Source organism: Pelophylax lessonae (genome assembly GCF_965119305.1).
Source record: "Pelophylax lessonae genome assembly, chromosome: 2".
NCBI lineage: Eukaryota > Metazoa > Chordata > Amphibia > Anura > Ranidae > Pelophylax > Pelophylax lessonae.
In genome coordinates, this window is record NC_138769.1 from 320,978,764 (window position 1) to 320,998,867 (window position 20,104).

Consider the following 20,104-nt stretch of genomic DNA (forward strand, 5'->3'; position numbering starts at 1 on the left):
CCCGTTAGCTAGCACGCAGAAGCGAACACTTACGCAAGTTGCACCCACATATGTAAACGGTGTTCAAACCACACAACCGTTAGGCCCCATGCACACGGGGCGTTTTTAACGCCGCTGTAAGCAACGTCAGGCGTTTTCTTTTTGCACCCTAAAAACTCTCCCCTCCATGTTATTCTATGGCCTCATGCACACTCAGACGTTTTTGAGCTGTAAGTGGCCTAGGCGTTTTTAAGCTGCAACAAGAACCCACGACCTGCGCGTTCTGAGGACCAGCGTTAGAGCGTTAAAAACGCCTGACGCTGCCAAAAGCTGAATAACTTTGCTATAACGTTGCTTAACGTGCGTTAAGCCACGTTATACATTTTTTTTTCTTCCATTCAAAATCAATGGTTCCCTATGGGAGCCTATTGATTTGAATGGAGGTCGCACCGCAACACCGCAAGTCGGATCTGACTTGCGGGGCGACTTGCGCTGTGGGAATCTTGAGGGGGAACTCCACGCCAAAATGGGAAAAAACGGCGTGGGCCCCCCCCCAAAATCCATACCAGACCCTTATCCGAGCATGCAGCCCGGCAGGCCAGGAAAGGGGAGGGGACGAGTGAGCGGCCCCACCCCCCCCTGGACCACACCAGGCCACATGCCCTCAACATGGGGGGGTGTTGGTGCTTTGGGGCAGGAGGGGGTCTGCACCCCCCCACCTCAAAGCACCTTGCCCCCATGTTGATGAGGACAAGGGCCTCATCCCCACAACCCTGGCCGGTGGTTGTGGGGGTCTGCGGGCAGGGGGCTCATCAGAATCTGGAAGCCCCCTTTAACAAGGGGGCCCCCCAGATCCCGGACCCCCTCCCTATGTGAATGGGTATGGGGTACACTGTACCCCTACTCATTCACCACATAAAAGGCAGTGTATGGAAATAACGACAGGAGACGTTTTGGAAAGTTTATTAAAAATCTTCATCCGAATCTTCTTGTCTTCTCCTCTCTGGGGTCTTCTGCTCTTTTGCTGTCCGCTCTTCTTGTCTTCTCCTCTCCGGGGTCTTCTGCTCTTTTGCTGTCCGCTCTTCTTGTGTTCTTCTCTCCGGGGTCTTCTGCTCTTTTGCTGTCCCCTCTTCTGCTGTCCTCTCTTCTTTTCTTCTCCTCACCGGTCTTCTGCTCTTTTGCTGTCGGCTGTCGGCTCTTCTATCTCCGGTCCTCCTCCGACGACGTCTCCGGTGATTATGCCGGTCTCTGTAGCTTACTATATAGCCATTAGGGGCGTGGCCCCGATGACATCATCGGGAGGCCCCGCCCCCTCATGTCACAGAAGACGTCATCTGATGTCTGTGACATGAGGGGGCGTGGCCTCCCGATGACGTAATCGGGGCCACGCCCCTAATGGCTATATAATAAGCTGCAGAGACCGGAGACCGACATAATCACCGGAGACGTCGTCGGAGGAGGACCGGAGGAAGAAGAGCCGACAGCCGACAGCAAAAGAGCAGAAGACCGGAGAGGAGAAGAAAAGAAGAGGGGACAGCAAAAGAGCAGAAGACCCCAGAGAGAAGAACACAAGAAGAGCGGACAGCAGAAGACCCCGGAGAGGAGAAGACAAGAAGAGCCGGATGAAGATTTTTAATAAACTTTCCAAAACGTCTCCGGTCGTTATTTCCATACACTGCCTTTTATGTGGTGAATGAGTAGGGGTACAGTGTACCCCATACCCATTCACATAGGGAGGGGGTCCGGGATCTGGGGGGCCCCCTTGTTAAAGGGGGCTTCCAGATTCCGATGAGCCCCCTGCCCGCAGACCCCCACAACCACCGGCCAGGGTTGTGGGGATGAGGCCCTTGTCCTCATCAACATTGGGGCAAGGTGCTTTGAGGTGGGGGGTGCAGAGCTCCCCCTGCCCCAAAGCACCAACACCCCCCCATGTTGAGGGCATGTGGCCTGGTGTGGTCCAGGGGGGGTGGGGCCGCTCACTCGTCCCCTCCCCTTTCCTGGTCTGCCGGGCTGCATGCTCGGATAAGGGCCTGGTTTGGAACCTTGGGGGGACCCCCACGCAGTTTTTTTCCCATTTTAGCGTGGAGTTCCCCCTCAAGATTCTCACAGCGCAAGTCGGATCCAACTTGCGGTGTTGCGGTGTGACCTCCATTCAAATCAATAGGCTTCCTTAGGGAACCATTGATTTTGAATGGAAGAAAAAAAAACGCTGCTAAAAGCAAAGTGGCAAAACGTGCAATAACGCCAATGGAAAAAGCTACTGAAAGCACGTTTTTACAGCTGCTTTTTCCGGCGTCAGAACTAACTTTGACGTACGTTTTTTCTAACGCCCCGTGTGCATGGGGCCTTCGAGTGAGAGCAATAATTTGAGCCATAGACCTCCTCTGTAACTCTAAACTGGTAACCTGTAAAATTTTTTAAAGTGTCGCCTATGGGGATTTTTAAGTACCAATGTTTGGCCCCATTCCACGAGCGTGCGCAATTTTGAAGCATGACATGTTGGATATCTTTTTACTTGGTGAAACATTATCTTTCCCATTATAGAAAAAAATTGGGCTAACTTTACTGTTTTCTTATTTTTTAATTTAAAAAAGTGTATTTTTTCCCAAAAAATTGCGTTTGTAAGACCGCTGCAAAAATACAATGTGATAAAAAATATTGCAACAATCTCCATTTTATTCTCTAGGGTCTGTGCTAAAAAAAAAAATATATAATAGCAAAAAAAACTTATTTTAACATGTAAACAACAAGTGTCAGAAATAGGCCTGGTCCTTAAGTGGTAATATCATAAATCACATGGGGAGCGCTAAGAGATATTTGGAACTAATGCAACATCACTTTGCATCCTATATGGGACCTTGAAGAAGTTCCGTCATTTTATTTTACGAATGTAGGGTCTGGTCTGAGGTCCACTTTGATATCTATTTATTGTATTTTGAGTATAGAGATTCATTGTATTTACATACATATACAGTATGTGAATGCTTTTCTGAATAGGAAGTCGGAAATGTGAGAAATGGTCCTTTCACACAGGTGGTCCGTATGTCTGTTTTTCATCCCATCCGTTTGCGGATGAAAAACGGACATAATGTATGTCAATGGGATTGCGGATGTCAGCGGATGACCATTCGCTGACATCCGATTTGCGTCCTTTCCGATCAGTTCCGTTTTTTTTGGAATGGAAGAGAACCCTATTTTTCTTCCATTTAAAAAAACGGAACGGACGCAAAAACGGCAATCCCATTGACATACATTATCTCCGTTTATCATCCGCAAACAGATGGGATGATAAACGGACATATGGACTGGATGACACAAGTGTCATCCGTGTCTGTAAAAAAAAAAAAAGTGCCAAAGCGGATCAAAAAACGGTCCGCCCCGTGTGAAAGGACCCGAAGAAGAGGGCTGGTTACTGACAGTATATTTTTATTGCTTTGTGGTTTTGGCCAAAACATTTTAGATTGTGTTGTTTATTGTTATTTTCAAAAACATTTATAGGTTTTTATACTACATGAGTAGTTTTGCAGAACAGTACAATATGAGATATAAATATACTATGGAGTTGAGTCTTAAACCAGGTTTTTTTTTTTATGTTAATATAGGATGTTCTAGAATATTTGACAGCGGTGACTCCTCCGGGTATAAGTCTTTGTAGGTTGGGATCCTGAGGGCTATTTGAATGTATTACACCCTCCTATTCCCACTTCCTTACCTCTTAGTTTCTTAGGGATCCTCTACACCAGGGGTGTTAAACTTAATTTAATTGTGGGCCGCATTAGCATTATGGTTGCCCTCAAAGGGCCGTTTTATCTGTAGGATTAGATGTCCAGAGCACCCCACACCCCCTTACACGGGATTTCAAGAATCCCCCCTCCATCAGAAGTCAAGAGTCACACATAAACTCTTCAGTGATGATTGAGGAAACTTCAGCAAAATTGATTTCGCCACAAAATTTCATCCAGTGAGCTGCTTTAGTTAAAACGAGGGTTCTTCAACACGTTTCCGCACTTTTTTTAAACTCTTAAATATCAAATATAACTATTAAATATAAAAAAAAGTTTGACAACTCTTGTATATGCTTGAATAAAATGTTTTTTCTTGTTTAGGGGTGTTTTTTTTTGGGGGGGGGGTAGTTTAATTCATTAAGGTTTTGAGAAGAAACATCAACTATTGGGGCTAATGAGGGGCTGTTGTGGCACAGGATAGTTGCAGTGTAGTGCAAGATAGTTAAAAGGCATTTCATAACCCTCAGGAAGTCCATTCCACCCCTAAACTTTGGCAAAAGCATCTAATTTTTGCCTTCCATATTGAAGGCGATGCAAAAGTTTCACCAAAATGATTAATATTAACATTATACAGGATTTTTTATAGTGCCAAAAGTTTGCAAAGCGCTTTACAGGCTTCTGATTTTGGACATTGTAATCTGAGTTTATCAACGATGATGGCTGAAAGTGGGAACGTGAAGGTTTTTTTTCCTTTGTAGCAAGAGGCACTTGCTGAATCACAGTGCATGCAAAGATATTCATGAAGGAAGGCAGATTTGGGAAAGCAATCCATAGTTTTCTGTCTTTTATGCAAGAAGACATTCGTTTCAGAAAGTCAATGCAAAGAAGAATAACCACAAACAAACAATCATAATTTAGTTTATTGTTGTCAGATCACTGAACCATGAATTATGTTAGCTGCAGGTTACTGGATGTTGTGCTGAGCTGTTTGCATTTCTGAACCTTATTCACTAAATTAGCTCAAAGAGTAGTTGAGAAACCAAAAAGAAATAATCTCCTAAATGATCTAACATCAGGATGTTGAAGTATTTGTTATGATGGAATGATATATTTTCACATCATTATTCATTTGTTTTATTATACATTATTTATTTTTTTACTGCTTTCTTGAATCCGGGAAGTTGAATTAAACCTTAATATGCCTGATTTATGAAGCATCCGGCAAGTTAAATTAAACCTTAATATGCCTGATTTATAAAGCAGATGTATAAAAGACAAAGGGCCATGAGGAAGTTCAAATTGCAGTATTACATAGCATCCAATCAGTTTTCAGATTACTGCAATCAGGCCAATGATTGGTAGCAGCAGATAATTGGTTATTATAGGTCAGTGTGCTCTCCATTTTTGCACTGAATAAGACTGAAGGAGTTTTAAAAGTGTAACATTTTGTAGTTTAGGGTAAAGTGTGGAAGAGTTAAAATCTCTGTCAGGTATAAATGTCTCTGTCCCTGTTCGGAGAGCCACTCTAAAGGCCCGTACACACGATAAGAAAATCTATAGGGAAAATTTGTCTGACGACCGATCTGCCGATTTTCGGATTGTTAGTATGGTGCTTTCGACAGCCAACTCCGACTTTTCGGCTGACAAAATCCTGATGTGCAGGCTATAAAATTTTTGTCGTCCGTAATACAACGTCCGATTTTCGTCTCATTAGTACAGATTTCGACAGAAAAAAATCTTAAGAGCAAGACTAGGCATGCTCAGAGACGAAAGAACACATACAAAGCAATTCAACACATGACATCACTCCTGAAGTAGAATTCTGTCGTACGGGAAAATTCGTATGAAAATAACCTCTTCACTTTCCACATCAGACTAGCATGCCACAAAAAACGGACAACAGATCGTTCGATAATCTGATCGTATGTACGGGGCTTTACCATCTTTCTTGGCAACCACTGTAACCTAGACAAAAGTTAAAGGGAATTAAATTTGACAGTTGTTACTTGCCTCCAATGACAACTGTCAGTGTACTCATCTAGCTTATTTACAGAGTGTTTAACAAAGTCCCACACTATTGAACACTAGATAAAGGTGTTGGCTCGAGTTCTGCTTTACGTGTCACATGATGTATGCATGTTAATCTTTCAAAGCGCACTCATAGGTCAACCTGTATCAATCCTTTCGCAGAAAGGTTAGGGCAGATTCAAAAACTAACAAGTGTCTAGAGAAACACATTATGCATCCCTGGATAATCTGATTGCTAAATGATGATTCCAAAGAATTTTGAACAATGCTATAGAAGCGTGTTTAGAACATTTTATATTAGATTATACAGTAATTGCACTGTTTGCCTTTTTTTTTTTTTAAATAATAGCTTTTACATCTCAAACATAGTCACATAGCTATCTATACATAACCGGAACAGTCCTAAAACACACACATAAAATAAAAATCTAAAACTTTTATTGTTATTATGACATGGGTTTTACTACATCTGTATTTGTTAATGGCAGTGCCTCTGATGATTTTCCTATTCTACTTTGGATCACGTTGGCATCCAATCTAACAGTCATAACCTGTTTATCAGTTTAAATACAGTTGAACTTTTGCAAAGAAATATAAACCCACTGGACAGCATATAATATTTCAAAAGTCCTTTTAGTTCTGGGTGTTTAAATATTCACTTCTTGTTTCATTTTTCAGGCATAGTAAGTTCATGTTCTGAATCAGAAATGGTATTTCATGCCCCAACTACCAGCGTGTTAACGAGGAGTTAGATTCTGTCTTAATGGCAGTGTTACTTCTGACCATTCTCCTGGTCTGTTTATGACCAATTGCCAGAATGTCTTCTCCTGTTCTGTAGAATCCATCCAGCTCACAGGGACCTCATAACTATTACCTGAAACACATAAAATAGGTCCACTAATTTACTTATCACCTCATTCCTAAAACAAAATCTTTAAGGGTGAACTCCAGGTAAACAGCAACATACACAGATTACATTATTACATAGTTAGTCTGGCTGAAAAAAGACAAAGTTCACCCTACTGAACCAGACTCGGAGACCATTTAAAGGCTCTGGAAACCTTTGCAGGCGTTTTGAGTTAATTAGCTGATTAGAGTGTGACACCATGAGTCTACAATATTGAACTTTTCACAATATTCAAATTTTCTGTGATACCGAATCTTGGGGTTTCAGTAGCTGTAAGCCATAATCATTGAAATTAAAAAAAAGAAAGACATGCTTGAAATATATAATTATGTGTGTAATGTGATTTTATAATATAGGAGTTTCACTCTTTGAATTGAATTACTAAAATAAATTAACTTTTTAATGATATTCAAATTTTTTAGATGCACATATACACATATATATATATATATATATATATATATATATATATATATATATATATATATATATATATATATATATATATATATATCCATATAGAAGAACCAGAGGAGGGATAAAACAATGATATGATGCAGTCAAGTCACTTTCTTTTGCATGGATATGAATGTATGCACTTTAATCACTTTAATCACAATGCTGCAAGTTCAGATTTGTTACTGGACTATTGACTACATTGACTACATTAATTTAATTCTGCAGCTTGTATTTACAGAATCACAGTTGCCATACAGTTTATACAATTTCATTATTAAAAAATATCTGTGGTGTCCTGAACTATGACCACAAAATAAAGGAGCTGTATACTGTAGAGAAGAGTTTTACCTTTGCCCATGCTGAGACGAATACCTCCTAGTGGTTTACTAGACATTGTTCCCTGGTCCCAGACTGTGAACTCCACGCAGGCTTCAGGCAGGTCCTCTGGACGAAAACCGTCATATACCATTGTATGATTGTACATTGGTCGTAGACTACGTGAAATTACTCTTGTGCGTTGAATACTGGATGGACTGTCATCTGGGAGGACACAACTAGACAATACATGAACATGACAAAGGAATCAGTGGTAGGTAACTAAAGACTTGCACAGAAAGTAAAATAAGCAAATAATAGGACAAAGCAGTAACAAGGACATATGGCAGCATACCAAAATAAATGAGTAAACACAATGACAGGGTTGAAAAAAATGTACAGGTACTATACCATTTTACATAAGAGCTGACATGTCCAGCTTTATGAGGAACAAGCTGCTGAGCTTCCTTTACCCAAATGTGAAGTTCTCCAGAAGGTGGAAGACCTAAACCTGAGGGAAAGAAAAATGCATGTTTTCAAACTTCAACTGGTTCCACTAAACTTTATGTTTTGTTTTTTCCCTGAATGTAATCTTTGTTTCTCTACTTTTTATCATCAATATGTTCAGTTGGATTTGTCAAGGTCTGTTTTGCGTTACTTTAAATAGGGTACAAAATTTAGCAAAAAAGGGAGCATTAGTTATTGTTATTTACTTCGTAATTGCTTTACATTTTCTTGTCCATTGTACAGCAAAAAAATTTCCGGTATGGAAACCATCTCTGATCCTTTAGATCATAGATGTAGAAGAGACCATGACAACCTGCTTTATATGCTATGGCACTGGCCAAAATGGTAATCAAATATATATAAATCTGTTCTAGATGACCATTCCAAAAAAAGCAATGTGTATGTAACGCTCTCCCCGCAGAATCTGCTGGTGAATCAGGGATCCCCTACCCTGCACAGTTAGGCACACAGAATTTTTCTCAGCACTCTTGAGTCAAGAAACAGTCCTTGCAGCTTTGTTTTTGTATTTTTTTAGGGGTATTAAACTTAGATGAGGATAGGGGTATCATGGGGTATCATGGAATGCCCACTTGACTTTAGCAGAACTCTTAAGGGACAACCTCATCTGTACAGTCTATTTACACACTCCTCAGCTCCTCCAGCATAACACTTGCTTGCAACACAAGGTTCCCAGGACTAGCTGGCAGACTGGTGGGTGATCTGACAAAAGGGTTCAGTCAGATGTTGAAAAGGTCCTTTACAGGCAGCTGCCCCTTTCTCTAGGTCTCCTGGCCAAACTTCCACAGCACTCCCAGACTGACTCTGAATCAATCTCAGACTGTTGTCACCCAGTCCTCTCAGGCTGCCTCTCAGTCCTCCCCGACTGTCTCACTCATCAGCCCACCTGGCTGTCTTCTCCTTGGAGATCTCCCAAATGTGCTCACTGGCTCCTGCTGTCCTCACAACTGCTCCCGTGCCACTAGACAGGACTCCTCCTTGGGATATCAAAGGGTCCCTCCAGCACCCGAGCTCCCAGGCCCGAGGTCCCCCCCCCCCAGACTGGAGGCAGACTCCCAGCACTCTCCAACACATTTCCAACTTCGACCCAAACTCTCCTCCCCAGCTGGGCTAGCCCCGAGTATTTGAGGAAGCCTGCTCCCTGCCAACTCATCTGTTTTGAGATTGGTCAGGGCCCTCATTAATACTCCAGGCAGCTCCTCCTAACCTCCCTCCCATTCTTCTGGAAGTTTCCAACAAGTTCCAGAAGTAGGGGATGGTACCAGAAATGCTGCCTGATGAGTCATACCAGCCTCCCTGGATCACTCACCCGACCCAGATTAAAATACAGGCTTGGCTGCCAGCCAAGCCAAAACATTTTACCTACACTACAAAAATCCTAACATTACCTACTCTAGCACACTAGCGAGTGCTACATGTAAATTCTGGCTTTTTTTTCATTATCGTTCATTAAGGGATAGCAGATAATCTTAGACCAGATACGTCCAAAACCAGTCAAATTGGGGGTCATGCAGTAGTCACTAAGTATATTCAGCAGATATCATATTAAACAAGCCGGAATGATTTTGCACCTATACAATCAATAAAGTAATGCTTCATTCGTCTTAAAAAGTGTTCAAATTATAAGCAACTGTCTCTTGTATACCCGTATGCCTTTGGTATGTCATAGAATAAAGAAAGTGTAAAAAGATAAAAATTATTGCTTATTATACAAAGATATTCTACAATGACCTGATCAGATTTGTTGGTATCCCTAGAAAAGAGTATACGTAACTTGACCAAAGTGGTATATCAACTGTTTTCTGTAATTACTATGACACTTGTCTTTACATAGTTAGTCAGGTTGAAAAAAGACACAAGTCCATCTAGCTCAACCAATAAAAAAAAAAACAAACAAAAAAAACAAAACACAACTATAAATTCCCATATACACAATGTTATACCCGCAGTTGATCCAGAGGAAGGCGAAAAACCACAGAAAAGCATGATCCAATTTGCTACAGCAGGGGAACAAATTCCTTCCTGATCCCCCGAGAGGCAATCGGATATTCCCTGGATCAACTTCACCTATAAATGTTAGTACCCAGTTATATTATGTACACCTAGGAAAGAATCCAGGCCATTTTTAAAGCAATTTACTAAGCTGGCCATAACCACCTCTGGAGGGAGTCTATTACACATTTTCACATCTCTTACTGTGAAGAAACCTTTCCGTAATAGGAGACAAAATCTCTTTTCCTCTAGACGTAAAGAGTTCCCCCTTTGTGATAACCTTACAGTGAAAACCTCAACACCAAGTTCACTACATGGACCCCTTATGTATCTGTACATGTTGATCATATCCTACCTTAATCTCCTCAAGAGAGAATAAATTCAGTTCCTTAAATCTATCCCCATAGCAGTGTTCCTCCATGCCTCTTATCAGTTTGGTAGCCCTTCTCTGCACTTTCTCCAGTTCCCGGATATCCTTTTTGAGAACTGGTGCCCAAATCTCAACTGCATATTCCAGATGAGGTCTTACTAAAGATTTGTACAGGGGCAAAATTATAACTCTCTCTCTGCAGTCAATGCCTCTCTTAATACAACAAAGGACTTTGCTCGTTTTTGGAAACTGCAGCTTGGCATTGCATGCTGTTATTAGGCTTATGATCTAACAGAACACCCAGATCCTTCTCTACTATGGATTCCCCCAGTTCTACTCCCCTAGTATGTATGATGCATGCATATTCTTAGCCCCCAAGTGCGTAAATTTACATTTATTAACATTAAACCTCTTTTGCCACATAGTTGCCCAATGAAACAGTGCATTCTGGTCGGCTTGTAAGTTGGAGATATTCTATAAGGAAGTTATTCCACTGCATAGCTTGGTGTCACCTGCAAATACTGAAATGGTACTTTTAATCACAGAACCTATATCATTTATAAATGTATTAAAAAGTAAGGGTCCCAACACTGAACCTTGAGGTACACCACTGATAACCTTAGACCATTCAGAGTAAGAATCATTACCCACTACTCTCTGAATTCTATCTTTTAGCCAGTTTTCCATCCATTTACAAACTGATCTTTCCAAGCCTGAAGACTTTACCTTTAGCTGTGTGTGGGGAACTGTGTCAAATGCTTTTGCACAATCCAAGTATATTACGTCCACATCCACCCCTCTGTCCATGGTTTTACTTACTTCCTCATAAACAAAATCAGGTTTGTTTGACAACTTCTGTCTTTCATGAATCCATGCTGTCTGTTGCTTCAAATATTTTTTTCCAGCAAGAACTCAACTATGTGGTCTTTTATTAAACTCTCTGGCATCTTCCCAACTATAGAAGTGTAGGACTGTCCTTGTAGGGCTGCTGTATGATTACTTGTTGGGCCTCCTCTGCATACCAGCACACAGTCACTTAGGGAACAGTTTACACATCCCTCCTTACTCCCGATGGTTTGTCACACACTAAACAATCTAAGGGTATTGGTTTTTAGTGTTTATTTTGTAACTTGGATGTGAGAAGGGAATAGTGGGATACTCCAACTGTAATGGATAAGGACAACTCTCACTTGGCCTCACCAGATTGCTTGTGGAAGCAGCTGCACTGCTTAATCCATACTGCCACATGTATGGAAAGAGTTAGGTTAGGTCTCCTTGCTCTTTTCTCTCCAACAATAGACTTGGTGATCTACATTATCTGACACTCTCTAGCATCCCCTTTACTGACACCCATCCACTGACTCGTCTAGCTGCAGGGGTGGCCCCCTCAGGTCAGGCCCCTTGACACAGATCTGCACTCTCTGTACTGCAGAATCAGATCCTCCAGTGTCTCCCATTTCAGTCAGCTTCACCAGACCTCTGGATTCAGTTCCTCTCCAGGCCCTCAGGTCGACTACCTGAGGCCGCATGGCACCTCTACAGAGGAGGAGAGGGCAGCCGCCCCCTCCCTCCGGGCTTCCGCTATCCAGCTGAAAGACCCCGAGCACATGTGCTCCTGGCTTTTATACAGTATCCCAGCTTGCACCGATGCACTTTTCCTATGCCAAATCACCAGGGCTGTATCAAATGCCTGTGCACTCCCTATTGGACCAGTGTGAAACAATCTGCAGACAGAACGAGTTGTACCTGAGCACAATGAGCAGACCTCAATAACAGATCCTGCTCTCTGGTAGGCAGAGAACAATATAGATTCACCTGCAGTCCTTCTGGTAAGCAGACAGGACTCAATACTATACTTTCTCTCTAGCAGCTACCTAGGAGGGTGCTACAGAAGTTAAACTAATGGGTCTATAGTTACTTGATAAAGACTTTGATCCCTATGCCAATACATTGGTACTATTCCAGTCATTAACAAATCCTTACAAATTAGAAACAATGGCTTTGAAATGACAGAGCTCAATTCTTTTAGGATCCGTGGGTGAATGCCATCTGGTCCTGGTGCTATATCTACCTTAATTCTGTCTAATATTTCTGCACCATATCAATTTTGAGCCATTGTGGATCATTTGGGGCTGTGTCAATACCATCCCCATTATGGGCATGAGCCCCCCCCATGCTCCTTTGTATACACAGAGCTGAAGAATGTATTTAATTAATTTGCCTTCTCTTTGTCCCCAGTCATCCACTCCAGATTATTTTGTAAAGGGCCTTAATGCTCAGACCTAACATTTTTACAATTAATATCTTTGAGGAATTTTTGGGGATTTGTTCTACTATCTTTTGCAAACTGTCATTCATTTTGAATTTTTGCATCCTTTTTTTTACATATTCTGTTATATTCATTGTAACATTTAAACAATGATAGTGTTCCTTCATTTTTATATTTTTTAAAAGCTCTTTTCTTATTATTTATAGCTTTTTTACCTTTGGCCATGAGCCACATAGGTTTTATTTTTAGCCTTTTAAACCCATCACCCATGGGAATATACTTTGCAGTGAGTTTGCATACAGTTTTTTTGAAGAATTCATAAAAATATTAAAACAAAAAAGAAAGAATAAACACACCCTGGAGTTACCTCTATAAAAGGTTTTATTAGCCAATCAAAGCAAATATAAAAATCAGCATCAGAACTCAGAGATCCCTCCAAAAACCTCCCCTGTACCCACTCCACTCAACAAACACATCTCTAACTAGCTCAAAAATCTTCCTAAATGAAATCCCACCTAAAGAAAAGTGCTTCAGTAGGAGCTGGTGAAAAACTCCCCAGAGCCACCTACTCCCTGCCTAACTGCCTGCATGAACACAAAAACACATATGTAAAACCATAAACCCGTCAGTACGCTGAGGGGCTCAGGACCCCACCTCAAAACCACAATGGGCTGTCATGGTCTTACCTTCTTGCTGATCTCCTTCGTTTGACATGTGCTGGCGGCCATCTTGGTTTCTGGGTTTCTTGTAGCCTCCCACTCTGCGGCTCCTCCTTCCCACTGGGAGGAGCTGGATGCCTAGCTCATATATATAGGAGGTCTGTGGCTTCAGTTCCTTGCTTGGTCCTCCTTTGTTCACATGCTTCTAAGACTGCTGCTGCTTCTGGTTCCTGATTCTGGCTTCGTCTGACTACCCTGCTGGTTCCTGATCCTGGCTTCGTCTGTCTACCCTGCTGGTTCCTGATCCCGGCTTCGTCTGACTACCCTCCTGGTTCCTGACCTCTGGCTTCGCAAGGACTCTGCCTCGGTTTCGCCATCCGTTTGGACTTTTGCTTTACAGCTTGATTTTCAATAAAGCCTTCTTATTTTCACTTATCTGTTGTTGTACGTTTGGTTCATGGTTCCGTGACATTAGGACCAAGCCATGAATTCTGACGGTACAGGGCCATCCTCGCTACCCACGCTGGTTGCCAGACTTGATCAGCAGGATCACCTGTTGGGTCGGTTCGCCGTGGCGTTGCAAACCCTGCTTGAACGCACGGCTCATTTCGCTCCCGTTGCCGATGGGTCGGTTGTCGCTCCTGGGCCCGCTCCTACTGCCGCTCCGGTTGTTGCGCCAGAGTAAGTCCCCTCGGCACCTTCCGTTGGGCCTTCTGCAACCCATAGCCACCGGGGAGCGCCCATGGTCACACCTGGGGATGGATTTCATTGTGCACCTCCCTGCATCCCGAGGCCATACGGTCATTCTCATGATTGTGGATCGGTTTTCCAAAATGTGCCACTGTGTTCCTCTCAAGAAGTTACCCTCTGCACAGGAGTTGGCCACGATTTTTGCCAGGGAGGTCTTCCGGTTGCACGGTTTGCCCAAGGAGATTGTGTCGGATCGGGGGAGTCAGTTTGTGTCCAGGTTCTGGCGCGCCTTTTGCTCCCAGTTGGGGATTCATCTCTCCTTCTCCTCGGCCTACCACCCTCAGTCCAATGGGGCCGCAGAACGATCCAATCAGGCCTTGGAGCAATTCCTTCGTTGCTATGTCTCCGATCACCAAGACAATTGGGTTGACCTCCTGCCTTGGGCTGAGTTTGCCAGGAACACGGCGGTGAACTCTTCCTCTGGGACGTCTCCCTTCATGGCCAATTATGGGTTCCAACCTGCCGTGTTACCGGAGGTATTCTCTCCCCAGGATATTCCGGCTGTGGAGGATCACCTTTCCGTCCTACGTGCTTCTTGGGTACAGATCCAGAAGTCCCTTGAGGTCTCTGCGCAGCGCCAGAGACTCCAGGCTGATCGCAGACGAGCGCCTGCTCCTTCCTACCAGGCCGGAGACCGTGTATGGTTGTCCACCCGCAACCTCAACCTTCGAGTGCCCACTCCCAAGCTGGCGCCTCGCTTTGTTGGTCCCTTCCGAGTGCTTCGCAGGGTAAACCCGGTAGCCTATGCCCTTGCGCTTCCTCCTGGCATGCGGATCTCCAACGTGTTTCATGTCTCCCTGTTGAAGCCACTGGTGTGTAATCGTTTCACTTCCTCGGTTCCTCGGCCTCGTCCGGTCCAAGTGGGCAATCGTGAGGAGTATGAGGTGAGCAATATTCTGGACTCACGCCTGGTCCGCGGTCGGGTGCAGTTTTTGGTTCATTGGCGTGGTTATGGTCCAGAGGAGCGTTCCTGGGTTCCCTCCGCAGATGTCCATGCTCCTGCCTTTCTCCGTGCCTTCCACGCACGCTTCCCTCAGAAACCGTTCTTTACTCCGCGGAGGAGGGGCCCTTGAGGGGGAGGTACTGTCATGGTCTTACCTTCTTGCTGTTCTCCTTCGTTTGACATGTGCTGGCGGCCATCTTGGTTTCTGGGTTTCTTGTAGCCTCCCACTCTGCGGCTCCTCCTTCCCACTGGGAGGAGCTGGATGCCTAGCTCATATATATAGGAGGTCTGTGGCTTCAGTTCCTTGCTTGGTCCTCCTGTGTTCACATGCTTCTAAGACTGCTGCTGCTTCTGGTTCCTGATTCTGGCTTCGTCTGACTACCCTGCTGGTTCCTGATCCTGGCTTCGCCTGTCTACCCTGCTGGTTCCTGATCCCGGCTTCGTCTGACTACCCTCCTGGTTCCTGACCTCTGGCTTCGCAAGGACTCTGCCTCGGTTTCGCCATCCATTTGGACTTTTGCTTTACAGCTTGATTTTCAATAAAGCCTTCTTATTTTCACTTATCTGTTGTTGTACGTTTGGTTCATGGTTCCGTGACATGGGCGAATGAGGTGCTATAGCTCTACAAGGTAGGGACTAAACTCGGGCTAGGGCAGCAAAAACAAAAACAGCGAGGAGCCCAAAAATAACAAAAAATTAAAATAGGAAATAAAAGTCCATATAATCAAAAATAATTCATCTGAACCATAGAAAATATGAAGCTGCAACCAATCAGGGAACTGCTAAACCTTCGTCCACATCCATAATTAATTAAATATAAAGGAAGAGTAAATCTCACTTGGTATGGGACCAATACCGGTGTGGATTACCAAGGTCAAAGGACTTTACTGGACAGGTATAGCAATGGTAAGCATGACAATGTTGTATATATAAAAACATACAAAGTTTATTAATGATTAAAAATAGATAATAGTAACAATACAACGACAAGAATAATAAGACTTGAATAGCATGTCTAGGTACAGACACTTATATAGTTCACGTGGTAATGTGTTGTTTCCGACCGCGATTGTGGCTTCTGTCTCCGCTGTGGGAGGAAGAGACGCAACAAGCGCTGCGCCCGCACTGGAAGTGACGCGGGCACCTTCTGGCCCCTCACTTCCGGTGGGACCTTCTCCATTTAATGCGCACGAGGCGAGGACGCCGGTAGCAGAGGCAAATTGTGCCACGAAAATCGGCGTCCGGACCTCAGATTCATGCGCAGTCACCAGTAAGGTAGTACACTTTGTCCCTTATACCTCGGCTATCTGTAGATCTCTCTCCCTTTTCTTACTCACATTGGAAATATGGGTTTGGTATGGTCTAATTTCCTCACTATCTTCATTTGGGCATTCCTAGCAAATGTTAGCATTCTGTTCTCTAAGTCTCATTATATACTATGTACTTGGGGGGTTCCAAAATTGGCAGTTTGCAATTGAACTATCTATATGTCATCTTGATTCCTTATTAGATCTCTTTTAATTCAAGGATGACGACTCCCTTTGGCACCATTTTTTCAATATACATATAAGCCCCACATTCCCGGTCTTCCCTTTATATATGGGTTCTCTTTGTTCATAGGAGCCAACCCCGGGAGGGCTAGTGGACACATCTGTGGGTCCTGCCTGGATATATATGTATGTATGAATGTACACATATATATATATGTGTGTGTGTGGATATGCATACATATATGCATGTATTGAATCTTTGTTTAGATTCTTTATGTCTGTTGCACTGGCAGCTAATTCCTATTTCCTTTTTGATTACTAATTACTGCAATGATGTGTCCTATATGATACTAATTGTACTTTGCCCCATTTTGAGCATGACCTATCAAATCCCCTTATTCTTTCTCTGTGTGTTTTTTTTGTTTCTTGTACAGAGATCCTGGGATTTGCCATCCCTCTCCCTCTACACATACCCCCGTCTTTCCTCTTCATATGAGGACCCCCATTATATGCTGGGTATCTTGCTACCTTTAGTTATCCGGCTATTGTGCATTTGACATGGGGGATTCCATGGATTGGGTCCGATCCACTATGCTTTATTAGGCATTGCTGACCTCCTCCAGGGTCATATATGGGAAGGTTTTCACTACCGGCCTCATGGTTGACAAGACATCGTGAATCCTACCAAGCAATTATGAATGTGAACTAGATGAGCATGGGAAAAATGATAAGATATTTCAGTCTTGTTATTATACGAGACATACTTGAATATGTGTGCAATAAATATGTAAATGTATTTACTTATATGTTTTCCTCTCTTGTAAATAGAGGATGCATGACTTAATCATATGGGTTCCTGAAGAAGCCACCTTATATCCTGGTGAAACGCGTCGAACCGTATGACTGCGTGAACTATATGAGTGTCTGTATCTAGACATGCTATTCAAGTCTTATTATTCTTGTCGTTGTATTGTTACTATTATCTATTTTTAATCATTAATAAACTTTGTATGTTTTTATATATACAACATTGTCATGCTTACCATTGCTATACCTGTCCAGTAAAGTCCTTTGACCTTGGTAATCCACACCGGTATTGGTCCCATACCAAGTGATATTAACTCTTCCTTTATATTTAATTCATCTGAACCGTTGCAAAAAGACAAAAAAGCATGCTAAGGTTCAACCCGTTTAGCGACATGCAGTCACATAAATCATATGAAGCTTTGCATGATATTATTGCATATTCCTGAATGGGATGCTAGGTAGCCAGATGGAATTTTTATGTCAATTGTATTTTGATTACACGCCCCCCCTTTTATTATAGGGGAAGGACCTCTCCTTTTTCTTGTTTTGATGGAGCAGAGCTCCCGGATTTATTTATTTTTTTCTTTTTTGTTATACTTGTACCTCTTGGTTTAATAGGACCATAGCACCGGTCAGAGCTCTGCATGTTTTGAGATATCAGTGATTCTGAGACTAAATAGCAACTGTTCCCACAGATCCCTACCCCCTTTTGAGTTCTTCCCCAAATTGATTGCCATCTTTTCCCCACTCTCCTTGCCCAACTGGTTGGCCCTAGTTGATACAACTAGGGGCCATCTCTTACTCCCATACCCCCATATGTTTTTGGTTACCTCCAGTGGGTGGGGTGTTGTAGAATACTAGCTTACAACCCTCCCCCCTGGTTCTTTGGTATATTGCATACACAGGGGGAACAGGAAGTTAGAGCAGTATACTGCAGGGAAGAACAACCCGCTCCCAAACGCTAGAGTGAATTTAAACAAATTATTTAGAAAGCATGGGAACTTGACTATGAAGCATCTCAAGAGAAAGTGGAAAATTTCACTAGAGGCATATTTGGAAGCTATGATGATACCATGAGGCCTACGGGAGCATATTGTCCCTGCAGAACACCTTCATAATGAAAGATTTCTCAAAATCTGGACAGAGGAATTGGTCAAACATAGACTACATAATATTGGACTTATTGTAGAGGAAGAAAGTATACAATTTGGGGAATTAGAGGTACAATTACAGGAGAGTATTAAGGTGTTGGATGAATACCAGGATCTTGAGGAATTTGAAAAAATGTAATAAAAGATTGAAAAGGTGGAGGAGTTTAAAAAAGAACACAAAATTGCCAAACAGAAGAAATTTCAGGAAGACATGATGGATTTTGAAAGTGGGAAATTTTTTGATTTGGAAGGAAGAGGTAGAACTAGATCACGTAGCAGATTTAGGAAACACAGTAAGGATAATAGATCTCAAAATCAGGACGGAAAGAAATTAGTGTCTTTTTTAGATCTAACATTGGATGGGAAAGACAAAGAGGTCCTAGTGGGAGAAAGAAAAGAAAAAGAAAACTAAAGAAAAACAGGAAAAACGACAGGTACCTAGAATCGAGACCAGAAGCAGTCCAGGACAGAGCCCTCTACTGTATTTCCCAGGGGAACAGAGTAAGCACAAGGAACCAGAGAAAGGAGACCTAAATGTTATCAATTTAACGGAACCTGTTCTCAATCAGAATCACCTATCTCTCCTGAGCGTGGGTTTTGCCTTCTCACCATGCAATAGATGTAATGTTTTTGACATATATAAGGATATATGCTTGTTTCAGAGATGTATTCATTTTAAACTCATGTACCTTGGAAAGAAATAAGACAGCAGCACGGTGACCAAGCCAAACCTGGCATTAGCTGATTTGGGTGAAAGGGAATTTATTGAATATATGGAGGGGAATACCTGGGTAGGCAGATTTCCTTGACCCCCCCACCAGTATCTGGGTTGGCAAAAAAATCAACATTGTTCCCCAATTTTGGAAACAACAGATACCTCCAAATGTTTCAGGAGGTAATCACGAAGGATCTACATTCCATTGACTAGGAACAAATTCACCCCATTGTAGATAATCTGACCCCAGGTGAACGTAAGGCACTACTGGAACTAAAAGAACTTCCTGATTGTGTTATTAAACCAAGTAACAACGGGGGTAATATGGTGCTCTGGCAAGAAAAAGACTAACTGGAAGAAGTCTATACCGGACGGCCTTAGGCATTCAGGCAACATGTGCGAGCTAATCCTGTGGCGCCCCTTACATTAGAGACCCCCCTTACATCAGAGACTCTCACAGAGGCCCCCGTACATCAGAGACCCTCACAGAGGCCCCCCTTACATCAGAGACCCTCACATAGCCCCCCCTTACATCAGAGACCCTCACAGAGGCCCCCCTTACATCAGAGACCCTCACAGAGCCCCTCTAACATCAGAGACCCACACAGAGCCCCCCTTTACACCAGAGACCCACACAGAGCCCCACTTACATCAGAGACCCTCACAGAACCCCCTTTACATCAGAGCCCCCCTTACATTAGAGCCCCCCACAGAGCCCCCCTTACATCAGAGACCCCCACACAGAGCCCCCCTTAAATAAGAGACCCCCCACATCAGAGACCCCCCACACAGAGCTTCCCTTACATCAGAGATCCCCCACAGAGCCCCCCTTACATCAAAGACCCCCCACACAGAGCCCCCTTACATCAAAGACCCCCCACACAGAGCCCCCCTTACTTTAGAGACCCCCCACACAGAGCCCCCCTTACATCAGAGACCCCCCACACAGAGCCCCCCTTAAATCAGAGACCCCCACAGAGCCCCCCTCACATCAGAGACCCCCCACACAGAGCCCCCCTT

The 20,104-nt window shown here is 43.2% G+C and overlaps 1 protein-coding gene across 4 annotated transcripts in view; it reads right to left on the bottom strand.

Annotated features, from left to right (window-relative positions):
• Positions 1-6,041: 6,041 nt before the first annotated feature.
• Positions 6,042-20,104, bottom strand: part of SYTL1 (synaptotagmin like 1) — a 130,006-nt gene continuing 115,943 nt past the window's right edge. For all 4 annotated transcript variants that reach the window (XM_082245748.1, XM_082245751.1, XM_082245749.1 and 1 more), the window contains exons 13-15: positions 7,825-7,924; positions 7,447-7,652; positions 6,042-6,606 (exon numbers count right to left, since the gene is read on the bottom strand). In XM_082245748.1, coding sequence (XP_082101874.1) covers positions 6,470-6,606; positions 7,447-7,652; positions 7,825-7,924 — 443 coding nt within the window. In that variant the 3' untranslated portion in view covers positions 6,042-6,469. The remainder of the gene's footprint in view (positions 6,607-7,446; positions 7,653-7,824; positions 7,925-20,104) is intronic.